The sequence below is a fragment of the Colius striatus genome, chromosome 21 (assembly GCF_028858725.1).
Source record: "Colius striatus isolate bColStr4 chromosome 21, bColStr4.1.hap1, whole genome shotgun sequence".
In the NCBI taxonomy this organism is placed as follows: Eukaryota; Metazoa; Chordata; class Aves; order Coliiformes; family Coliidae; genus Colius; species Colius striatus.
The window spans coordinates 5,462,260-5,479,184 of NC_084779.1; the positions used below are offsets into that span (position 1 = coordinate 5,462,260).

General features: G+C 50.4%; 1 protein-coding gene and 1 long non-coding RNA gene across 4 annotated transcripts; one reads left to right on the forward strand and one right to left on the reverse strand.

The window, feature by feature from the left end:
* Positions 1 to 66: 66 nt before the first annotated feature.
* Positions 67 to 10,726, forward strand: MTHFR (methylenetetrahydrofolate reductase). 3 transcript variants are annotated; one of them, XM_062012884.1, is made up of 12 exons: positions 67 to 152; positions 2,612 to 2,866; positions 3,932 to 4,170; positions 4,471 to 4,581; positions 4,775 to 4,968; positions 5,455 to 5,705; positions 6,353 to 6,487; positions 6,788 to 6,968; positions 7,356 to 7,538; positions 8,911 to 9,012; positions 9,255 to 9,374; positions 9,896 to 10,726. In XM_062012884.1, the coding sequence occupies exons 2-12, from the start codon at positions 2,622 to 2,624 to the stop codon at positions 10,091 to 10,093; spliced, it is 1,959 nt and encodes a 652-aa protein (XP_061868868.1). In that variant the 5' UTR covers positions 67 to 152; positions 2,612 to 2,621; the 3' UTR covers positions 10,094 to 10,726. The 3 variants fall into 3 exon arrangements, with proteins under 3 accessions (XP_061868868.1, XP_061868869.1, XP_061868871.1); XM_062012885.1 differs by lacking the exon at positions 67 to 152 and adding an exon at positions 2,973 to 3,029 and having other exon boundaries at positions 2,798 to 2,866; XM_062012887.1 differs by lacking the exons at positions 67 to 152; positions 2,612 to 2,866 and adding an exon at positions 3,016 to 3,059.
* A 2,111-nt stretch (positions 10,727 to 12,837) lies between these two features.
* On the reverse strand, positions 12,838 to 13,612 carry LOC133627432 (uncharacterized). Its single transcript, XR_009820190.1, has 3 exons — positions 13,545 to 13,612; positions 13,306 to 13,441; positions 12,838 to 12,921 (listed from the first exon to the last, which is right to left on the reverse strand). It is a non-coding gene; the product is annotated as an uncharacterized LOC133627432 (long non-coding RNA).
* Positions 13,613 to 16,925: the final 3,313 nt, after the last annotated feature.

A 16,925-nucleotide genomic window follows, 5' to 3' on the forward strand; every position in this document is an offset into this window, starting at 1 on the left:
CGGGGCGCGCGCCGCCATGTTGGCGAGGGGAGCCGCGCGGGGCACCACGTGACCCATCCCCGTCCCCCCCCCTCCCCACCTAGTTCAGCCCGGCCTTAAAGCGGCGCGGGCCGGGGCCGCCCGCCTCGCGCAGCGCCCGGCACCGCCCGCAGGTGAGCGCGGCCCCGCCACGGGCCCCGACCCCTGTCCCCGCCCCGCGGCACCCCCCGAGCCCCCCCCCGAGCCGCGATACCGGCCCCGGCCGCCCCCGCGCTGCGTCGGGCCGAGGTGCGCTCCCAGCGGGTTCACCTGAGGTGATGGGGCTGCCGTCGGCCCCTGCCGCGGCACAGGGACCCTCCCCCGGCCCCCAACCCCTCTCCCAGCGCTGCCCCTGCCCCTTCGCCCCCGGCAGCCCGCGGGGGTGGTTGGGGTCCCCCCGGGTCCTTTCCCACCGGCCATGCCCGGTAAGGCTGACAGCCCGGTGCCATGGCCCGGGACAGCACGGCCCTGGGTACGGTCGCCCGCAGCTGTGCCCCAGCTGAAGGGCACATCGAGGCAGACGAGTTTAGCAAGGGTGGTAAAACTAAGCTTAGGAGGATGCAGATCTCCACCCTGCATGGGGAGGTGTGCCAAGGGCTCGGTTCCGGCGTAGAACCAGTAGAAATACCCTACAGCAAAGCAAATAGGCACCGTCAGCGTCAACGTGCTGGGCCGCAGAGCTTTGGGCTCGTCTGTGTGCTGCAGAGCTGACCCAGAGCAGCTGATGGGTGCTTTAAGATTGCAAAATAAGGCAACTGTTGTTGTTTAGAAAATCTTTACCTTTGCCACAACTGCAAGGCTCTGCCAGCAAATCTCTGGTGCCTCTGATGGTAGGGAAATGGCTCTGCATGGTGCCTGTGCCCAAAATTTAAGTGGGGCCTTTCTTATGTCTTTGAGGCTCTAGATTGCCAGTAAGATAGGGATCTTTCCTCAAGAACAAATCTCATCCAATAGAGACATCAATACATGAACCCTCCCTTGTGCTGGGTGTTAAATCTTGAGTGGGAAAAGAGATACTGTGATTTGCCTACAGTGCCAGAGCATGCTTGCAAAAAGTGTGATACCAGGAGTTGCCTGCACGTGGTTTTTGTGCCGCTGGCTTGATTACTAACGGACACTTTGGGATAACACTCCCAGATTACTGCCATGAGGATGTTAGACAAGGTCCTTGGAGAAGCTCGGCCAAGGCTGTTGCTATGCACCCAGTTGCTTTTGCATCACTTGTCAGCAGGTCTGTGCTGCTGATTTTTCAACATGGCTTATGTTTGTACACAAGAGATGTGAGACTCCCGTCCCACTTGGCAGCAGAAGGCGTGCGCTCCTTCCTCATATCTCCTGCCAGCTGGAGAGGTTCCCCAGGTGGTAAAAGTAGACTTTCTCCCAAAGGCTTTTGCTTGATTGGCAACTCAATGTAAACAGTAGAAAAGGAGTTCAAAGGCTTCTTGGATCACCTAAATCTACATTGCTTATGATAAGGACAAAGTGCACACTAGCTCACATAACTGTTTCCTCTGTGACAGGCTCCAGGATTATGTAATACAACAGGTTGTTGTTTCCCAATGACAATTTAAGTTTGGCAGGTACCTAAGCAAACAATGTGCATGCAAATTTGATGTCATCTCTTCTGTAATTACCTGTAATTACTACCTAATTTTAAAGGCATAGAGTGAAATGCTTTTGGGAGCTAAGCTGGGCATCTAGACCCACTGGTACCACTGACTTTGCAGTGTAATCTTCCTTTCTGTCAAGCCAAAGCAGCACAGCTGATGATGTTGCAAGGCAGGGAATCACATGTCAAGGGAATGGTCTGTGCTGACCTTGTTTCCAAGCAGCCACAGTTGGTGAAGGAAGGAACAGTGAACATCTGATAAAAAGCTGAGTGTGTGCAGTGGTATTGGCAAAGGGGACAGCTGTCTGTGGAGATGGTGTGGCTTGTGGAAGAAGGTGAATGGTTAGAAATGCAACTGATGCCTGCTGAGATGAAACAAAGGACAAGATTTGTGGGAACAGCCTGAGCAGAGGGAGTTCTTCACTATTTTTTTCTGACCTAAGAATAGTTTGTGCATTCTTGTGTACCTGCCTTATTAGCACTTGCTGTCCTCCCTGCCCTGTAAAGAAGTGCTGCCTTTGGGGAACAAATGGAATGGAAACTCTGCAGATGGATACTGTCCAAGAAGCAGGTGCTGTAGAAAAAAACATATCTCCTGGCACATCTAGCCCAAGGCCACAAGATCAGAGGCCCTCACCTGATACACATGGGTATCATGGCTTGCAAAGCTGTTCTCAGGGCAAAAGCAATGTTGACTCAACTTCTTTGAGAGCCAAATTTGACCCAGCAGGCACAGAATAGCTGCACTGAAGTGGCAGAAAGCCATCTGCTGGTATTTCTCTCAGCACTATCTAAACACACGCTTTTTTGGTGTGTTTTCACCAGATCCCCTACTACAGCTTAGAGTGAGGGCTGGCAAAAGACACCTTGGTGATGATTAACGTTGGGTTGCACAGGCTTTTTCATCATCTGCCCACCCCAGCAGCAACTGACATCTCTGTCCTGTCTCGTACCCACCGTGCTCCTTCTGTTCCCTTCCTCCAGAGAGCTCACCATGGTCAATGAGACCCAGCATACCTGCAGTGGTGGCAGTTCCAGCTCCAGGTCTGATGGAGGGAGCAGCAGTGGGAGCGAGAGCTCCAAGGACAGCTCCCGCTGCTCCACCCCTGTGCTGGATGCCGACCGCCACGAGCGGCTGCGCGAGAAGATGCGGCGGCGGCAGGACTCCGGGGACAAGTGGTTCTCCTTGGAGTTCTTCCCTCCACGCACAGCCAATGCTGCTGTCAACCTCATCTCCAGGTGAAGGCTGTGGGGTGGGAGAAGGGAGAGGTCAAGTGTCTTTGGTGGAGGGCTGGGAAATAGCTAATGAGGCAGGCTCTGCCCCATGCTCTGTTTCCCCTTCCAGGTGACGAAACAGGTAGTGGGGCTGTGCTTTCCCGCTGAGGAGGGTAATGGACACCAGGTAACTTGTCTTCCTTGGAGGCCCTGAAGAGTTAAGTGTCATGGTGGGGTTAATGAAGGCACCAGGCTCTTTTCCCTCTCCCACTCTGTGAAGATGGAGCAACTCCAGTGTCATGCTCTGGGGCTGAAGCAGACTGCTGGGGGACAACAGAGCAGAAAAGTACTTCTGGACAGTGTACCCACCGCCCTGGAACACTCTCACTTGTTACCAGAATCGCCCAGCCTCTATGGTTTGTGGCTCTGTTACTGAGTTCCTGAGTTTTAGGCTTTGAGATGGGTGTCTCCAGAGCTGAAGGTTATCCTGGAGCCCAGCTGGGAGCACCACAAACCACCATGTACTCACCTGGAGGAGAAGAGGGAGGGGTTTTTTTTGTAACTGCTGTATGCCAGTGCCAGGTTGACTTTAAACAGAAGGGCTGGTTCAACCTACAGGAGGCAGACAGGGGAGCTTTTGTTTCCTCTGTTAGGCACTTGTGTTCCCACGTGGAACACAACAGAGATCTGGTCCATCTTTTCATATTTGTGGGCTCTGTGGTTAAAGCCGAGAACAGGGGTTGCAGCACAGTCTCCCATCTCAAAAAGAATGGGACTTGCATTGCTGCCTATCAGGAGATGTATCAGTCTAAAAGAGCATGCTGAGAGGAATTGTATTCTACAGGGAACACTTCAGTTGCCTCTTCTTCAAAGAGATTGTAAGTTCCTCCTCATGCAGCCTTAAAGGATAACTTCTCTTGTTTATATTGGCCACTTGCTAAACTCCTAGTTCAACACCTCTTGGTCTCTCCTGCTGCTGTCATCCAAGCTCTCAGTCTGTTGCTGGCATTCCAGCAGTGAGCAGGATATCCCAGGCAAAGAGAGGGGAGCTGGCTACACAGTAGCATAACACAGCTCTAAAATCCACAGGTTTGACCGCATGGGAGCAGGTGGACCGCTCTTCATTGATGTGACGTGGCACCCTGCAGGAGACCCAGGATCTGACAAAGAAACCTCTTCTATGATTATTGCCAACACTGCAGTCAATTACTGTGGCCTGGAGACCATCCTGCACATGACATGCTGCAATCAGACCAAGGATGATATCACAGGGCACCTGCAGAAAGCCAAGAGGCTCGGGCTGAAGAACATCATGGCGCTGCGTGGAGGTGAATCGTTTTGTGCAATGGTGCAGAGGGCAGAGGCTGTACTGCTATTCACTTCCAGGGTAAAAATATAAATTAGAGGCTCCTTCTGCTGTGGGAATTAAAAGTAGAGGCTGCATTTCACCCAGTTCCTTTGTTAGCAGTCCCTCCAGATCAAGGATAGACAAAAGCAGTCCATAGGCAAAACTGCAAACTTGGAGACTTCATCTTGTCTTGATTCTGATAGCAGGAGATTTATACAGTACAGGCAGATCTGGGTCCAGCAAACACTTGGAAAGAGCTGTGGATTTGTTCTCTTTTCAGATCCTTCTGGTGAGGAGTGGGAGGAAGAAGTAGAGGGCTTTAACTATGCTGTTGACCTGGTTAAGCACATTCGCAATGAATTTGATGATTACTTTGACATCTGTGTGGCAGGTAAATGTCTTTCATTGCACACTGTGGGATAGTGTCTGAGACAGGGAAGTCAGCTCAGCAGTTCCTCTCTGAACCTGGGCTGTAAGTAACAGTACAATCAGCTTGGCTACTTTCTCATTTCTACTGTGTTCTCCCAACCACACCAGAGTTTCACTGTTCTCCTTCTTTTTCTCCCACCACCTCTTCTCCAAAGGCTACCCCAAAGGTCATCCTGAAGCAGAGAGCTATGAGGCAGACCTGAGGCACCTGAAGGAAAAAGTCTTTGCTGGGGCAGACTTCATCATTACACAGCTGTTTTTCCGCTCAGAAACCTTTCTCAAGTTCGTGAAGGACTGTCAAGCCATTGGCATCACCTGCCCCATTATTCCTGGCATCTTCCCCATACAGGTGAAATCCAGTAATTCCAGGTGGGAGAGGGAATTAAGGATCCAGGATATTCAGTGTTTGTGGGTCAGAGCCTGAGAGAGGTCTGGAAATGCCCTCCACAAAACTTCTGGGAAGTGAGGCTGCTAAATGTTTGATAAGTCTGTAGGAGGTTGCCAAATACAACTCTCAGGCATGTAGTAACCAGTTTAAAATGTTTTCTGTGCCCATATGGTAAAAAACCCCCTATAAAGGAAAATGGTCTGTCAGTCCTGAGGTGGCTGTTAGTCCTCACTGTCAGCATGTTGGGCCCAGGCAAAGAAATGGGAAGAAAGCACCTACAGTGATATGACCAGGACTGTGTTACTGTCCTAGAGATGAGGCCTAGGTGTAGAATCCAGGAGCCCCAATTCTAAAGCTCCTGCCACAGAAATTAGACATCAAGTACCTGTGTTACTGGGATGTCAGAACAGGGCCTTAAAACCAAAAATGCTCTGCATCCTCGCACAGGGTTACCACTCCCTGCGGCAGCTGGTGAAGCTCTCCAAGCTGGAAGTGCCTCAAGAAATCAAAGATGTGATTGAACCCATCAAGGACAATGATGCAGCCATCAGGAACTATGGGGTGGAGCTGGCAGTGACCATGTGCAGGGAGCTGTTGGACAGTGGTGTGGTGCACGGGCTCCACTTCTACACCCTCAATCGGGAAGTGGCTACGACCGAAGTCCTGAAGCGCCTGGGCGTATGGAACGAGGACCCCAGGTGAGTATCTGTAGTTCCCCTTTCCCATCCATTCATCCCATCTACTGAAGGCTAAAGCTGGGAGGAATAGAGGAGACAGCTCAAGGAGGAGCTTTAGTCAAGTGGCTTTAAAGTAGTTGGTTCTGGAACTTGAAAACCCCAAACTTCGAGCTGCCTCTTGGAATAAACAGTTTGTTTTGAGGACTGTCACGAGCCTTTTTCCAGGCTAGGTGCTATGTAGCTCCCACTGGGGATTTCTTGGGTTCTCTGCAGCTGATAACTGAATGTGGACTTCTCTCCAAGTCCCCAGGCTTCAGTGCAGACAAGAGGAAGGAAAGGAAAATGAACAGATGGGTTTTTTTTCCCTTACCTCATCCAATTTCAAGTGTAAGTCCTGTACTAGATATGTGCTAAACATGGTGAGGTTGGACTAGATGATCTCTAAAGGTCCCTTCCAACCCCTAACATTCTATGATCCTGTGAGGGAACTGAGTAGGAAAAGATCTTCCATAAAGGAAGATGAGTTCTCTGTCCTACTTGACCAAAAGAACACTTTTCAGCCTCTGTTGCTTACTCTCCCTAGAGACAAAGTTCTCCAGGGGAAGGGCTTCCAGCCTCTAGAGGAAAGTGAGCAGAGGAACTGTGTTAACATCTGCTCCTCCCTGCAGGCGGCCTCTGCCCTGGGCAGTCAGTGCTCACCCCAAGAGGAGAGTGGAAGATGTTCGGCCAATCTTCTGGGCCTCCAGGCCAAAGAGTTACATCTATCGAACTCAGGAGTGGGATGATTTCCCCAATGGCAGATGGTAAGCTGTCAGCCTGCAATGGCAGTGAAGAAGAGGTATGAAAGCCTGTCCCACAGCTGATCTTTGCCCTTAGTGGGTGTCCTGGGCATGCTTTGGGCTTGACAGAATAGGTGTCATCTTAACACAGCTCCTCCATTGCTTGGAGTTGAATGAGGTGGAAATGGCACCAAGATATTGAGGCTTTTGGTCTCTAGGTGGATTGTGTTGGATGCTTTTGTTCTGGGTGGCTGTCTTTCTGCATCACCAGATCAGCCCATCTTCCTCAGTGGCCTGTTAACCCTGTGTCTGCTCCCTTTACAGGGGTAATTCCTCCTCTCCAGCCTTTGGGGAACTGAAGGACTATTACCTCTTCTACCTGAAGAGCAAGTCCCCCCGGGAGGAGCTCCTGAAGATGTGGGGAGAAGAGCTGACTGGTGAGGAAAGTGTCTTTGAGGTGTTCACGTGTTACATCACAGGAGAACCCAACAAGAACGGGCACAAGGTGAGTGATGGCCCAGGAAGGGATGGTCAGAGTGGCACAGACAACAGCATGTATTTCCTCTTGCTTCTGGTACCACATTGTTCTAACAAGAACTGGCACTTTCCTTTCCAAAAGGACTCACTGAGACAGTGGATGAAGGAAATCCAACAGCCAGAGCTAGGGCTCAACAAGAGGAAAGCTGCTACAGTGTGACAGGCCCAGTACTGATAGACTTCAGCATTCATTCTTAGAGTTGAGCATATCCTACCCCTGGAACTAAACTTGGGAGTTTGTCCTGAAGTAGGTGTGTTTGAGACCATTGAGGCACTTAGGAGCTCCTTCATCACCCATAGGGTAACAAAAGGGTTGTTACACCCATTGTGAGCCATGCTTTCTCCTCACTGGCAGGTTACATGTATGCCCTGGAACGATGACCCTCTTGCTACTGAAACCAACCTTCTGAAGGAGCAGCTGGAGAAGGTTAACAGACGAGGAATCCTGACCATCAACTCCCAGCCAAACATCAATGGCAAACCATCCACAGACCCCATTGTAGGCTGGGGGCCCAGTGGGGGTTATGTCTTCCAAAAGGTATTGCAGTGCTCTGGGCTAGGCAGCAAAGAGTTATGACCCAGTTTGGGTAGGGAGGTCCTTGGCTTTCACCCAGATAATCCTTCTGCCTGCTCCTTATCTTAATGCCTCCTTGCTGAGATGAGGCAAAGCTCCTTTGGTATCTTAAGAAAGAGACTATGTCATCTCTATGGCTTACTTCATAGCTGTCTTCCCCCTCCTTAAAACATCATTGAACATCTACAGAGTTTCTTGGTTTTACTCAGCCAGTAATTACTAGTGACTTCATTTTAGAGCAAGGTTAATAGTTTTACATACAACCACATGCCTGCCTCTGCATCTGATCCCATTCAGTGATGCAGGAAGCATGCAGGTTTTTCATAGAGAATCAATAAATGCAGCTTCTCATGGTGGTAACTAAGCATTGAAAAACTCCCTTATCTGTCCTTCTCTAAGACAGAATTCTTCACCAGTTCCTTCACTCCTGCTGTGCTGTTCAGGCAGCTGCCAGGTTCCTTCTCTGGCCTGCAAGCAGCCTTATCTCCCACACCTGCCTCCTACTGTCTTACATTTTCAGGCCCTAGAGCCTTGCCACTAATGGCTGTGATAGGAATCTCCCATCAAGGTAAATGCCAAGCAAGTGGCTCATACTAGGAAACAAAGCAGCATTGTTCAAAAGGGATCCAAACCACTAAAGCCAAGAGACCAGCAGATGGCAAATGCAGTTATGTGTTCAAAGGAAGAAATTCCCCCGAGGTGAGGGGAAATCCATCATCTCACACAATGGCCAGGAAATGGGGGGAGGGGAACAGTTGTTGGGAGCAGCCAAGCACAGAGCAGCAGTAGATGGAACAAAGAGAGAATTAGGTTGTATAAGCACACAGAACTGCAAACAAAAGATGAGGACAGGGAACAGGAGGGTGCTTGGGAGACCCCAGCTGAGACCCCTGACTTCTGCTCCCAGCAGACTGGGCTGCCTTGGCAGGACACTGCTGTTCAAAGGTAGCACATTGAGCTGAGGTCGAGCTCAGGCTCTTCTGAGCACTCTCCTGTCTGGCACAGGCTGCTTCCCAGGCAGAGTTGTGGTTACACACTCTGGAGCTATTCCAGCCTGCCTGCTTACATGAGTGAAAACCAGGAAGGCTGTAGCATTCCTGAGCTGGCTGCTCCTGGGCTGTTACTTCTGCTTTGTATGTTTTTATTTCCCCCTCCCAAGGTCTGACAGATTTGCTCTGCCCTTTGCTCAAGCATCCTCTTCAGAACATGTTTCTGGGAATGGACATACATGTGTTAAGCTCCCTGGTTTCCCAGCAGCCCAGACTGTACAGCTTGTATGTGTCCCAGCCCTGCAATGAGTAAAGTCTCTTACCCTCTTTGCCCTTCCTCCCTGCAGGCATACCTGGAGTTCTTCACCTCCAGTGAGATTGTCACAGCACTACTCAAAGTGCTGAAGAAGTACGAGCTGCGAGTGAACTACCACATTGTCAATGTCAAGGTAGGCTGTGGCCAGGACACTCCTTTCACCACCTTGGGAGAGAGGCAAATATGAGAGAGTCAGATGTCACTGTGACCAAAGTGGGACAAGAGGGACGATGAAGGTTAGGCAAAGGGAAGCAAGTCAGCTGTGATGTGCAGCAGCTGTCTAATCTTTGAACAAGGAAAGGGTAAATGCACTTGTTCTAACTCAATCTCTCCTCCAGCAGTTGCTTCAGAAACGTTTTTCCTTCCTTTTGGCAGGGCCAGAACATCACCAATGCTCCAGATCTGCAACCCAATGCTGTCACCTGGGGCATCTTCCCAGGCAGAGAGATCATCCAGCCCACTGTAGTGGATCCTGTAAGCTTCCTCTCCTGGAAGGTGAGTGCTCCCTCCTGCTGAATACAGTGCTGTGATGCCTCTGGAAGACCAGAGTGTCTGGTTTGTTTTTAATGAGTGACACTTCTCACAGCTGAGTACTGCTGTGATATTAGCTTGCAGAGCTGCAGATATTGCTCCTGTTGCTCCATCCGTGAAAGGACTTTGCTCCTGCAAAAGCTCTTCACAAACACCAAGTGCCCAGTGACAGGAGGCTTGGGAGCTTCTGCTGTCACTGTACTGAGCCCCAGAGCTCTGGGCAGTGGCTCCTCCTCCCCTCCTGCACGCACAGGGGCAGCATTGAGCCATTTTACTGCAAGCATGTTTCCTGTCGGCTCTGGGCACTTGCCACCGACTACAAAGCCTGGGGCGACCTCGCTCAGTTCTTGCCATTTTCACTAAGAAACAAGCTCCAGCTGGCCAGGCCTATGTGACACTGGTTGTCCTAAACAGAGCTGCATTTTAATGTTCCTCAGACATCTGCATTACACCACTGCTACCAGGAGTTTGTTTTTCCTTGGCAGGATGAGGCCTTTGCCCTGTGGATCGAGCAATGGGCCAAGCTGTATGAAGAGGAGTCGCCCTCTCGCATGATCATCCAGTACATCCATGACAACTACTACTTGGTCAACCTGGTGGACAACGACTTCCCACTCGAAAACTGCCTTTGGCAGGTTGTGGATGATACTTTTGAGCTGTTGAACTCTCAGACTCAGCAGTGAAAATTCCTCTTATACTCCCTTATACTTCCTTCTTCCATCCACTGACTGCAGAGAGAGAAAAGCAGCTCCTGTGCTGCTGATGGACCACACACTCCCAAACCCAGTGACCAGGCTAGCTCTGATCTGCTCCCACCACATGCTGCTCTATCCCCAACACCCTGACCCCTGCTCACTGAACAAGGACCAGAAGGACCTGAACCTCGGAGCTGAGGCTGAGCCTGAGCTTGAAGGCCAGCTCTGCTAATCAGGGCTCTGTTGATTACAGCAACAGGAGAATTCTGGTGCATCAATGTGATAACTCTGTGGGAGTCTGGTAACTGTCTCCTGGCAGAAATGCTGCTTTAGGGGCAGACCCTCTCATGGCAGCAGTGCCTATGCAAGGAAACTACTGCAGCAGTTATCCATGCTGAAAAGAAGCTCAAGTTGCATTTACATTGCACTCCTAAGACTTATCTCTTCATAACTGATCAGATCATGCTGTTTTGCACTCCACAAGAAGGTTCTCATTTTCTCCATAACGTTTCTCCTTTTATTGTATTGCCTGTTGTCAGCAGCAGTCTGTGAATTTCACTTCTGGAGGAGACTCTGAGTAGGAATCACACTATTTCTTAGGTTTAGTACAATAAAATGCACAAAGGGAAGGTGTCTCTTGCATTAGGCCCTATTTTGGCTAAGTAACAAAGACATTTTGTGTGCAAACTGATGAGCCTGGCACAAAGGAAAACTGTGAGAACACCTATTGTTTATGGGGCAGTTCTGCCCTCCCTTATCAACACCTGCCCTAAGGAAAGTGTGGACAAAGCTCCACAGCAGAGCAGGGAAAGTGTAAATCCTAGAACTTCCCAAAAGCTGACAGCTACAACCTTTGCCTCAGTTCTGCAAGGTCAAAGGAGCTGGGGTGGTCCTTTTCCAGTGCCTGGAGGGAAAGAGAGGCTATCTTTTCTGACCTAATGACTCTGAGCAGCCTCAGTCCCCCCAGCATTGGAATAAGGGGTTGGGGGAAGCTTTGTGTACTTTAACAATCCTGCAAAGCTACTCCAGGCTAGGAAAACAAGACCTTGGGGCAGCTCCCAGTGGGATTTTGAGATCCCTGCCATGCTGTGAGCATCTCTTTCAAACAAGCATGGAAGAAAAGCCTTTTCCAGATTCTTCAGACCCTCTCATTACAGCTGTCTGAGACTGGGCTCATATATCCAGGGTAATTACAGGGCATCAATCACAGAAGCAAGTAATGGGAAGGTTGGGGGTCAGACACGCCTGTCTTGCCTCAGCAAAGCTTTTGGTGCTCAGCTGTTCCTGGCAGGTTTCTTCATCCCTAGCCCATTCAGCACAGAAAGGAACCAGCAGGAAGCAGTCAAGAGGTTGGCCACCCACTGAAAGGCTTAATGAAGAGCTGATGGACCTAGACAGGGGGGGAGGGGGGAGCCATGTGGGAATCCTCCCCCAGGGGAGGAGCCAAACCTCAAAATAAAGACCTGTGTTCACAGCTACCTACCCAGGACAGGCCAGCCTTCAGCACCAATAGGATGTAGCATTTGCACAGGCACACTGCTGCTCTTCCCTAAGACTGAGGTATTTGCTTACTCCCCTGCATGACACTAAATGCCTGTCCAGGAAGAAAAACACGGAGTAAAAGGAGAGCCTATGAGGTGGGGTTGTGGCCTTTTATCAGAAGTGCAGCAAAATCGGGGTCTGGGGGAAAAGGGAATGCAACCTCACAACAAAAGGCAATAACCTCTCCAATTCCTGCCTCCAGGGAGGTAGGAGATCAGTCCTTTAGAGAGGAACTGTCACTGGGTACCATCTCTTGTCCTTTGGCTACTGCTTCTGGCCTGCAACACTGCTTTTATGTGGGGAGCACAGCCTTGATTTGCTTGCACAGGAGCAGCTCTTTGTTGTGACAGGCAGCTGTATCCTCCACCGGGTCCTGAAGTGAGCAGCAGCTGCATGCAGGCTCCCACCCTTCACCAGTGGCCTTTGTCCTTGAGCTGCAGTGCTGTGAGCCGGCGCCACCTTCCAAAGGCCTGAAACAGGGAAGTGGACAAATCAAACAGTCAGGTTGCCCTTGAGAGGCTGCAGCCACCCTCACAGGACCCACATACACGGCTCTTCCTCTGGCAAGGGCTGTGCCAACTGCCTCACCCTTCACTCAGAGCCCTTCTGTCTCCCCTGTGTTCCTGGAGCCAGTAAGTGAAGTGCAGAGTATGAATCAATGTGAGAAAATGAAGAGCAATGCTCCCTCTGCCCTCTAATTTCAGCCCTTGCTCTCACCTTGTTAAAGGAGGACCTCATCCTCATCCTGCATGGATCTTTGGGAGGCAGGCAGAGGAGCAAACTGGCTCTTGGAGCTCTAAGGCTTTGCCTGCCCCTGGGTGCAAGTCAGCACAGTTTTCCTTCACTGACATGGAGCCCATTTCTTCCCTGTGTGGACTCTTGAGAGGCAAAGGATTAGTGCATGAACATCTCTGGTAACAGTGGGGAAGGGTGCACATGTCAGGGAATCTGACTGCTGGCACAAAGACTGTAAAAAACCCCAAAGTTGAACCTTTGTAAAGCTGGAAGCTATTTCTCTTCGTTATAGGCAAGTCTCATGCCTTGGTGTGTTCAGGCTCTCCCTAAGCAAGCACTTTGTGCAGGGAGACTGAGATACAGGGAGTACCAGTTGTCCTTTTGGGTCCACTGAGGTCCACAGAATGAAGGCACTTGTAACTGCTTACCTGAGACAGGAGGCTCCTGGCTTCCTCCTCCAAAAACTTCTGCACCACACAGTTTTGCAGATGTCGTTGTCTCCACACCCTCCAGGCCTTTTGTACCAGCCACTGCTGGTCCTGCCAGGAAGAGACAGGACACAGATTACTGGGGCTCTGGCAGGGCTCAGGTAGGCTGTGGGCACCAGAGGGATAAGTCAGGAACACCAGTGAGGACAATGATTCTAATCCTTGCTGAGAAGGTTTTGCACAGGCTACAATCTTTACAAGTCATCTGTCTGTAAGATGGGGCAAAGCACAATGAAATGCATGGATATACCCATCTGCCACGCTTCCAAGAGGAAGACAAAGAGTAGCCAGAGCAGCAAAGCAGTGCTCTGCTGCACTCTGGGACATGTTAAAGCCTTAGGTCGCATCTCCCAGGATGTATGTGAGGCTGGAGGCAGAGCAGGCTCGCCCAGGAACACCCATGAGTGCCACTCCATGGCAGTACCACACACTCACCAACACCTGAGCCAGGACCAGCACCCTGCTGGCTTCCTGCCATTGATGCCATGCCCTTGCCAGACACAGCAGCCTCCCGTCACGCTGGCACCGGACGAGTATCACCGTGTGATGCCACCACCTCAGATACTTCCTCCTATAGGCAAGAAGGGAAAATAAACTTCATCAGCCCAACAGTCCCATAAGAGTTCTCTGATGGCAGCAACAAGAGGAAACCCAGAGCCCTCCACCCCACTTACCCAAGCCACTCCTTGGAGTCCACCTCTGCTTTGTTCTCCTGGATCCTTGTGTGTGCAGGAGAAAGCCCTCCCACACCAGGCTCCTCTACCAGGTGAGGGAGCAGTAGCCTTTCAGCCCTGTCTTGGTTTCTGTACATCACCAGCCAGCGCTGAACAGCACTGGGAAAAAGGCCAAGAAGGGCAGCTGGTGCTGAACTCCTTTCTCTTCCTCTTCTGCTTTCTAGGAAAGAAAAGAACAATCCCATAGGAGCTAACCTCAGAGATAAGAGAGGCCCTGAGCCTTAGACCTTTGGCTCCTGAACACAGAAGCAACCCACAGGCAAGAGTTCAATTGCCACCTCTCCATAATGAGCAATTTCTCCACAAAGAAATCCCAGTCATCTGGCTGGCAAACACTACCCCCTGCCCTCCTCACTCACACTGCCCCCAAGGCCACATCAAAGGAAGAGAGGAGGGGGCATCTTCTTACTCATGGACCAAGACAGACACATCTTCCTGCTCTTCCTGGCCCCTATCAGGGTGCTGCACTGCCGTGAGCACAGGGAAAGGGCTGCTGCTTTTGTCCAGTAGTTGCAGGCCTGCAAACAGAAACAACACAGGTGCAGTCAAGACTAAACACAGCACACACACACAAACTAGCCCGAGAGACACGTTTGTGTGCATATCCCTGCAGGTAGTTTAATGTGCCAGACCCCAGGCTGGAAACTGCACAGATGAGATCCCAGCAGGACTGACTCAGCCCTTCCAAATCAATCGACCTCTTTGTGGTTTGCTAGCTGTGAGCCTTCTGAAAAGAAAGCTGCAACTCTGACAGCTCACTCTGCTCTGCAGGGACTGTGATTATCCCATCTCATCTCTGAGCAGAGAGGAAGGAGGGCTGTACCCTCTCTGGTCAGAATGTCCCCATTCCTTATTGCTGTGCTGCAGATGGTTGGCAGATTACGGTGATGGAGCTGTGTGAGTCAAACCAGGTTATTAGAGGTGCTCGTCACTCTCAGCACCCAGTGACTCACCGAGGTGTTTGTGAGAGAACAAGCAGCTAAGAACAAGTCTCCCAGGGCCCTTCACCCTTCCTTACCTGTTTGACAGCAGTCACAGAGCCGAGGCGCAGGGCCCGCTGTCCTCTTGAGGCCAAGCGCCAGCGCCGACAGGCCTCACCCCGGCAGGCTTCCTGCCACTTGGCCTTGCTCTCTCCCTGTACCCGCTGCTCTGCTCTCAGGAACTCCACCCTCCACTTTGTAAAGCTCACAACTTGGAGATGGTGCTCTCTGACCCTTTTAAAAGAAGAGAGGGCTGCCTGCTCCCTCAGTGCACCAGCAGTGACCTGGGCCCAGCTGACCATGCACCTGAAAGACAATGCAAGCACAGAAACGCATCAGATGCCTCAAGTCACATTTCCATGTCAGCACCAGACTGGCTATAGATCAAATCCTGCCCTCTCCCCCACCCTGCAGTGTCACATATAAGTGGCCAAAGCAAGCCAGAGAGCATTCAACATGAAAGGAGCCTGCTCCCGTGGTTCCTTCTGCAATCAACTTTACGTGCCTTTCTCCACGTTACTTATTTTCTAGTGTCTTGGCCTTGGGAGGTGCAAGCTCAGACTCCTTGAGTACAGTTTCTTTCTGTTAAAACCCTGCCTTCATTTCACTTGAGGTTCCCAGCACTGTTACCTCTCGGCTCCTCCAAGCCCAGGAGCACGTGTGCTGCCTTTCCTCCTCCTCAAAGGCCTCTGCAAACTGAATGCAATGTTTCACTATGCTTTGCCTCTGCATACAAAAATGCTTTCCCTAGGCTGTCCTGCCACTACACACAGATGATCCCTCAAAAAACAGGAAGGAATTAAAGTAGTCAGCCTTCAGTCTTTGCCTGTGCCAGCAGCTGACCTTCAGGATCAGGCCTGAGGAAGGGTTTTTCTTTATGGGGTGAGAATAAAAGTGCTAAAATCTCCTCCAGCATAGAGCCCAGCAGATCCCTTAAGCCTGCTTGCTGCAGAACCAGGCTGCATTTAAGACAGCAGCTTGCTGTCAAGGCTCAGGTTGTCATTTTTGCCTTGTCTGTCACAAATGAAGGGCCTGGGTACATGGCAGGTACAGTTGGAATCTTTTATGGAGGCTATTTTATTCAAACCAATAATCAATGTCCACAAGGGTTACTATTAATAGCGCTGTAAATCTGCACCCACAATAATCTCTCTGTATCTTGCAGGCTGATGCACAGGAGGCCAAGTCTTCCTCTCCAAGCCCAGAAGCCAATCTGCTTTCAACTCCTGGCTTATCCTTTTGGTTCCTTGTTCCACTTGGGCTTTCATTATGTAAATCACCCCACTGCACCATAGTGCAGAGCTGTAAATATCCTCTGCCTGGCAGGCTTCTCTGAAGATCAAGAGAATCTATTGCAGGTTATCCTAGCATGAAAAATGACCCCCTCAGAGGAGACAGGGCTCAGCCTGCACCATATCCAGGTGAGAAATTAGAAGTGTTCTCTCATCAAAGGAGAACTCAGAAGGAAGATTAATGGTGGAGACACACTCTACGGGAAGGAGCAACAATAAGGACTTCTCTCAAACACACATCCCACTAGGGTGCCACCACACAGATTGATTTACAGGAGAAAATGCAATTGGGTGGGGTGAGTGCAGTCTCACATCACAGCCACTAAGGTTTCACTGGGTTTTTAGTTGCTCTTTTTCTCTGTGGATCTTTGTCTCCTCTCAGCCTGAACCTGCCATTCAAAAGGAAATCTGCTGAGTGAAACCTGCACTTCTTATGCCTTAAATGAATCCTTGGCATAAATAATGTCCTGAATGATCCCAAAGAGAACCACCTGAACAATTCCTGGTTCACTGCAGCTGGACACTTCACTGCATTTCAGACAGGCAGCAGCTCCCACAACATAAACCACAAACAGAACAGATTTCAATAAGAAAGATACTGAGCAGCAACTAAGAAAGAAAGAAAATGTTGTTAACAATTGGCTGCAGACACCTTGCTCTTCAGATTACATTCCTGTGCTCTCAGAGCCTGCACCATCAGAGTATAAAACATACCACAGCTTCAGCTGTATTGTAACTAACACCAAGATCAATTGGATCCCGTGGCTCTCCCTGATTGCCTTTCTGCAGGAATACATCGAAGTCAATTTTTCACGTCAGTTGAAATTAAAATCAACACACTGTGTCCAGATGCTAAAAGATTCAGGTTTATAAACAGCAGACCTCTGTGAGACCCCTGCCCAGTATTCCTTGGGGACTGAACAATTCCAGTGGAAATAAGGCTGTCACCTGTTTTAAACGAAACAAAGTTGTTTGCATCTCCCTTGTTTAGTTGACAAATGCCTCACTGCATAACTAAACCTGAACAGGAGTTCTGGAAAGAAAACTTC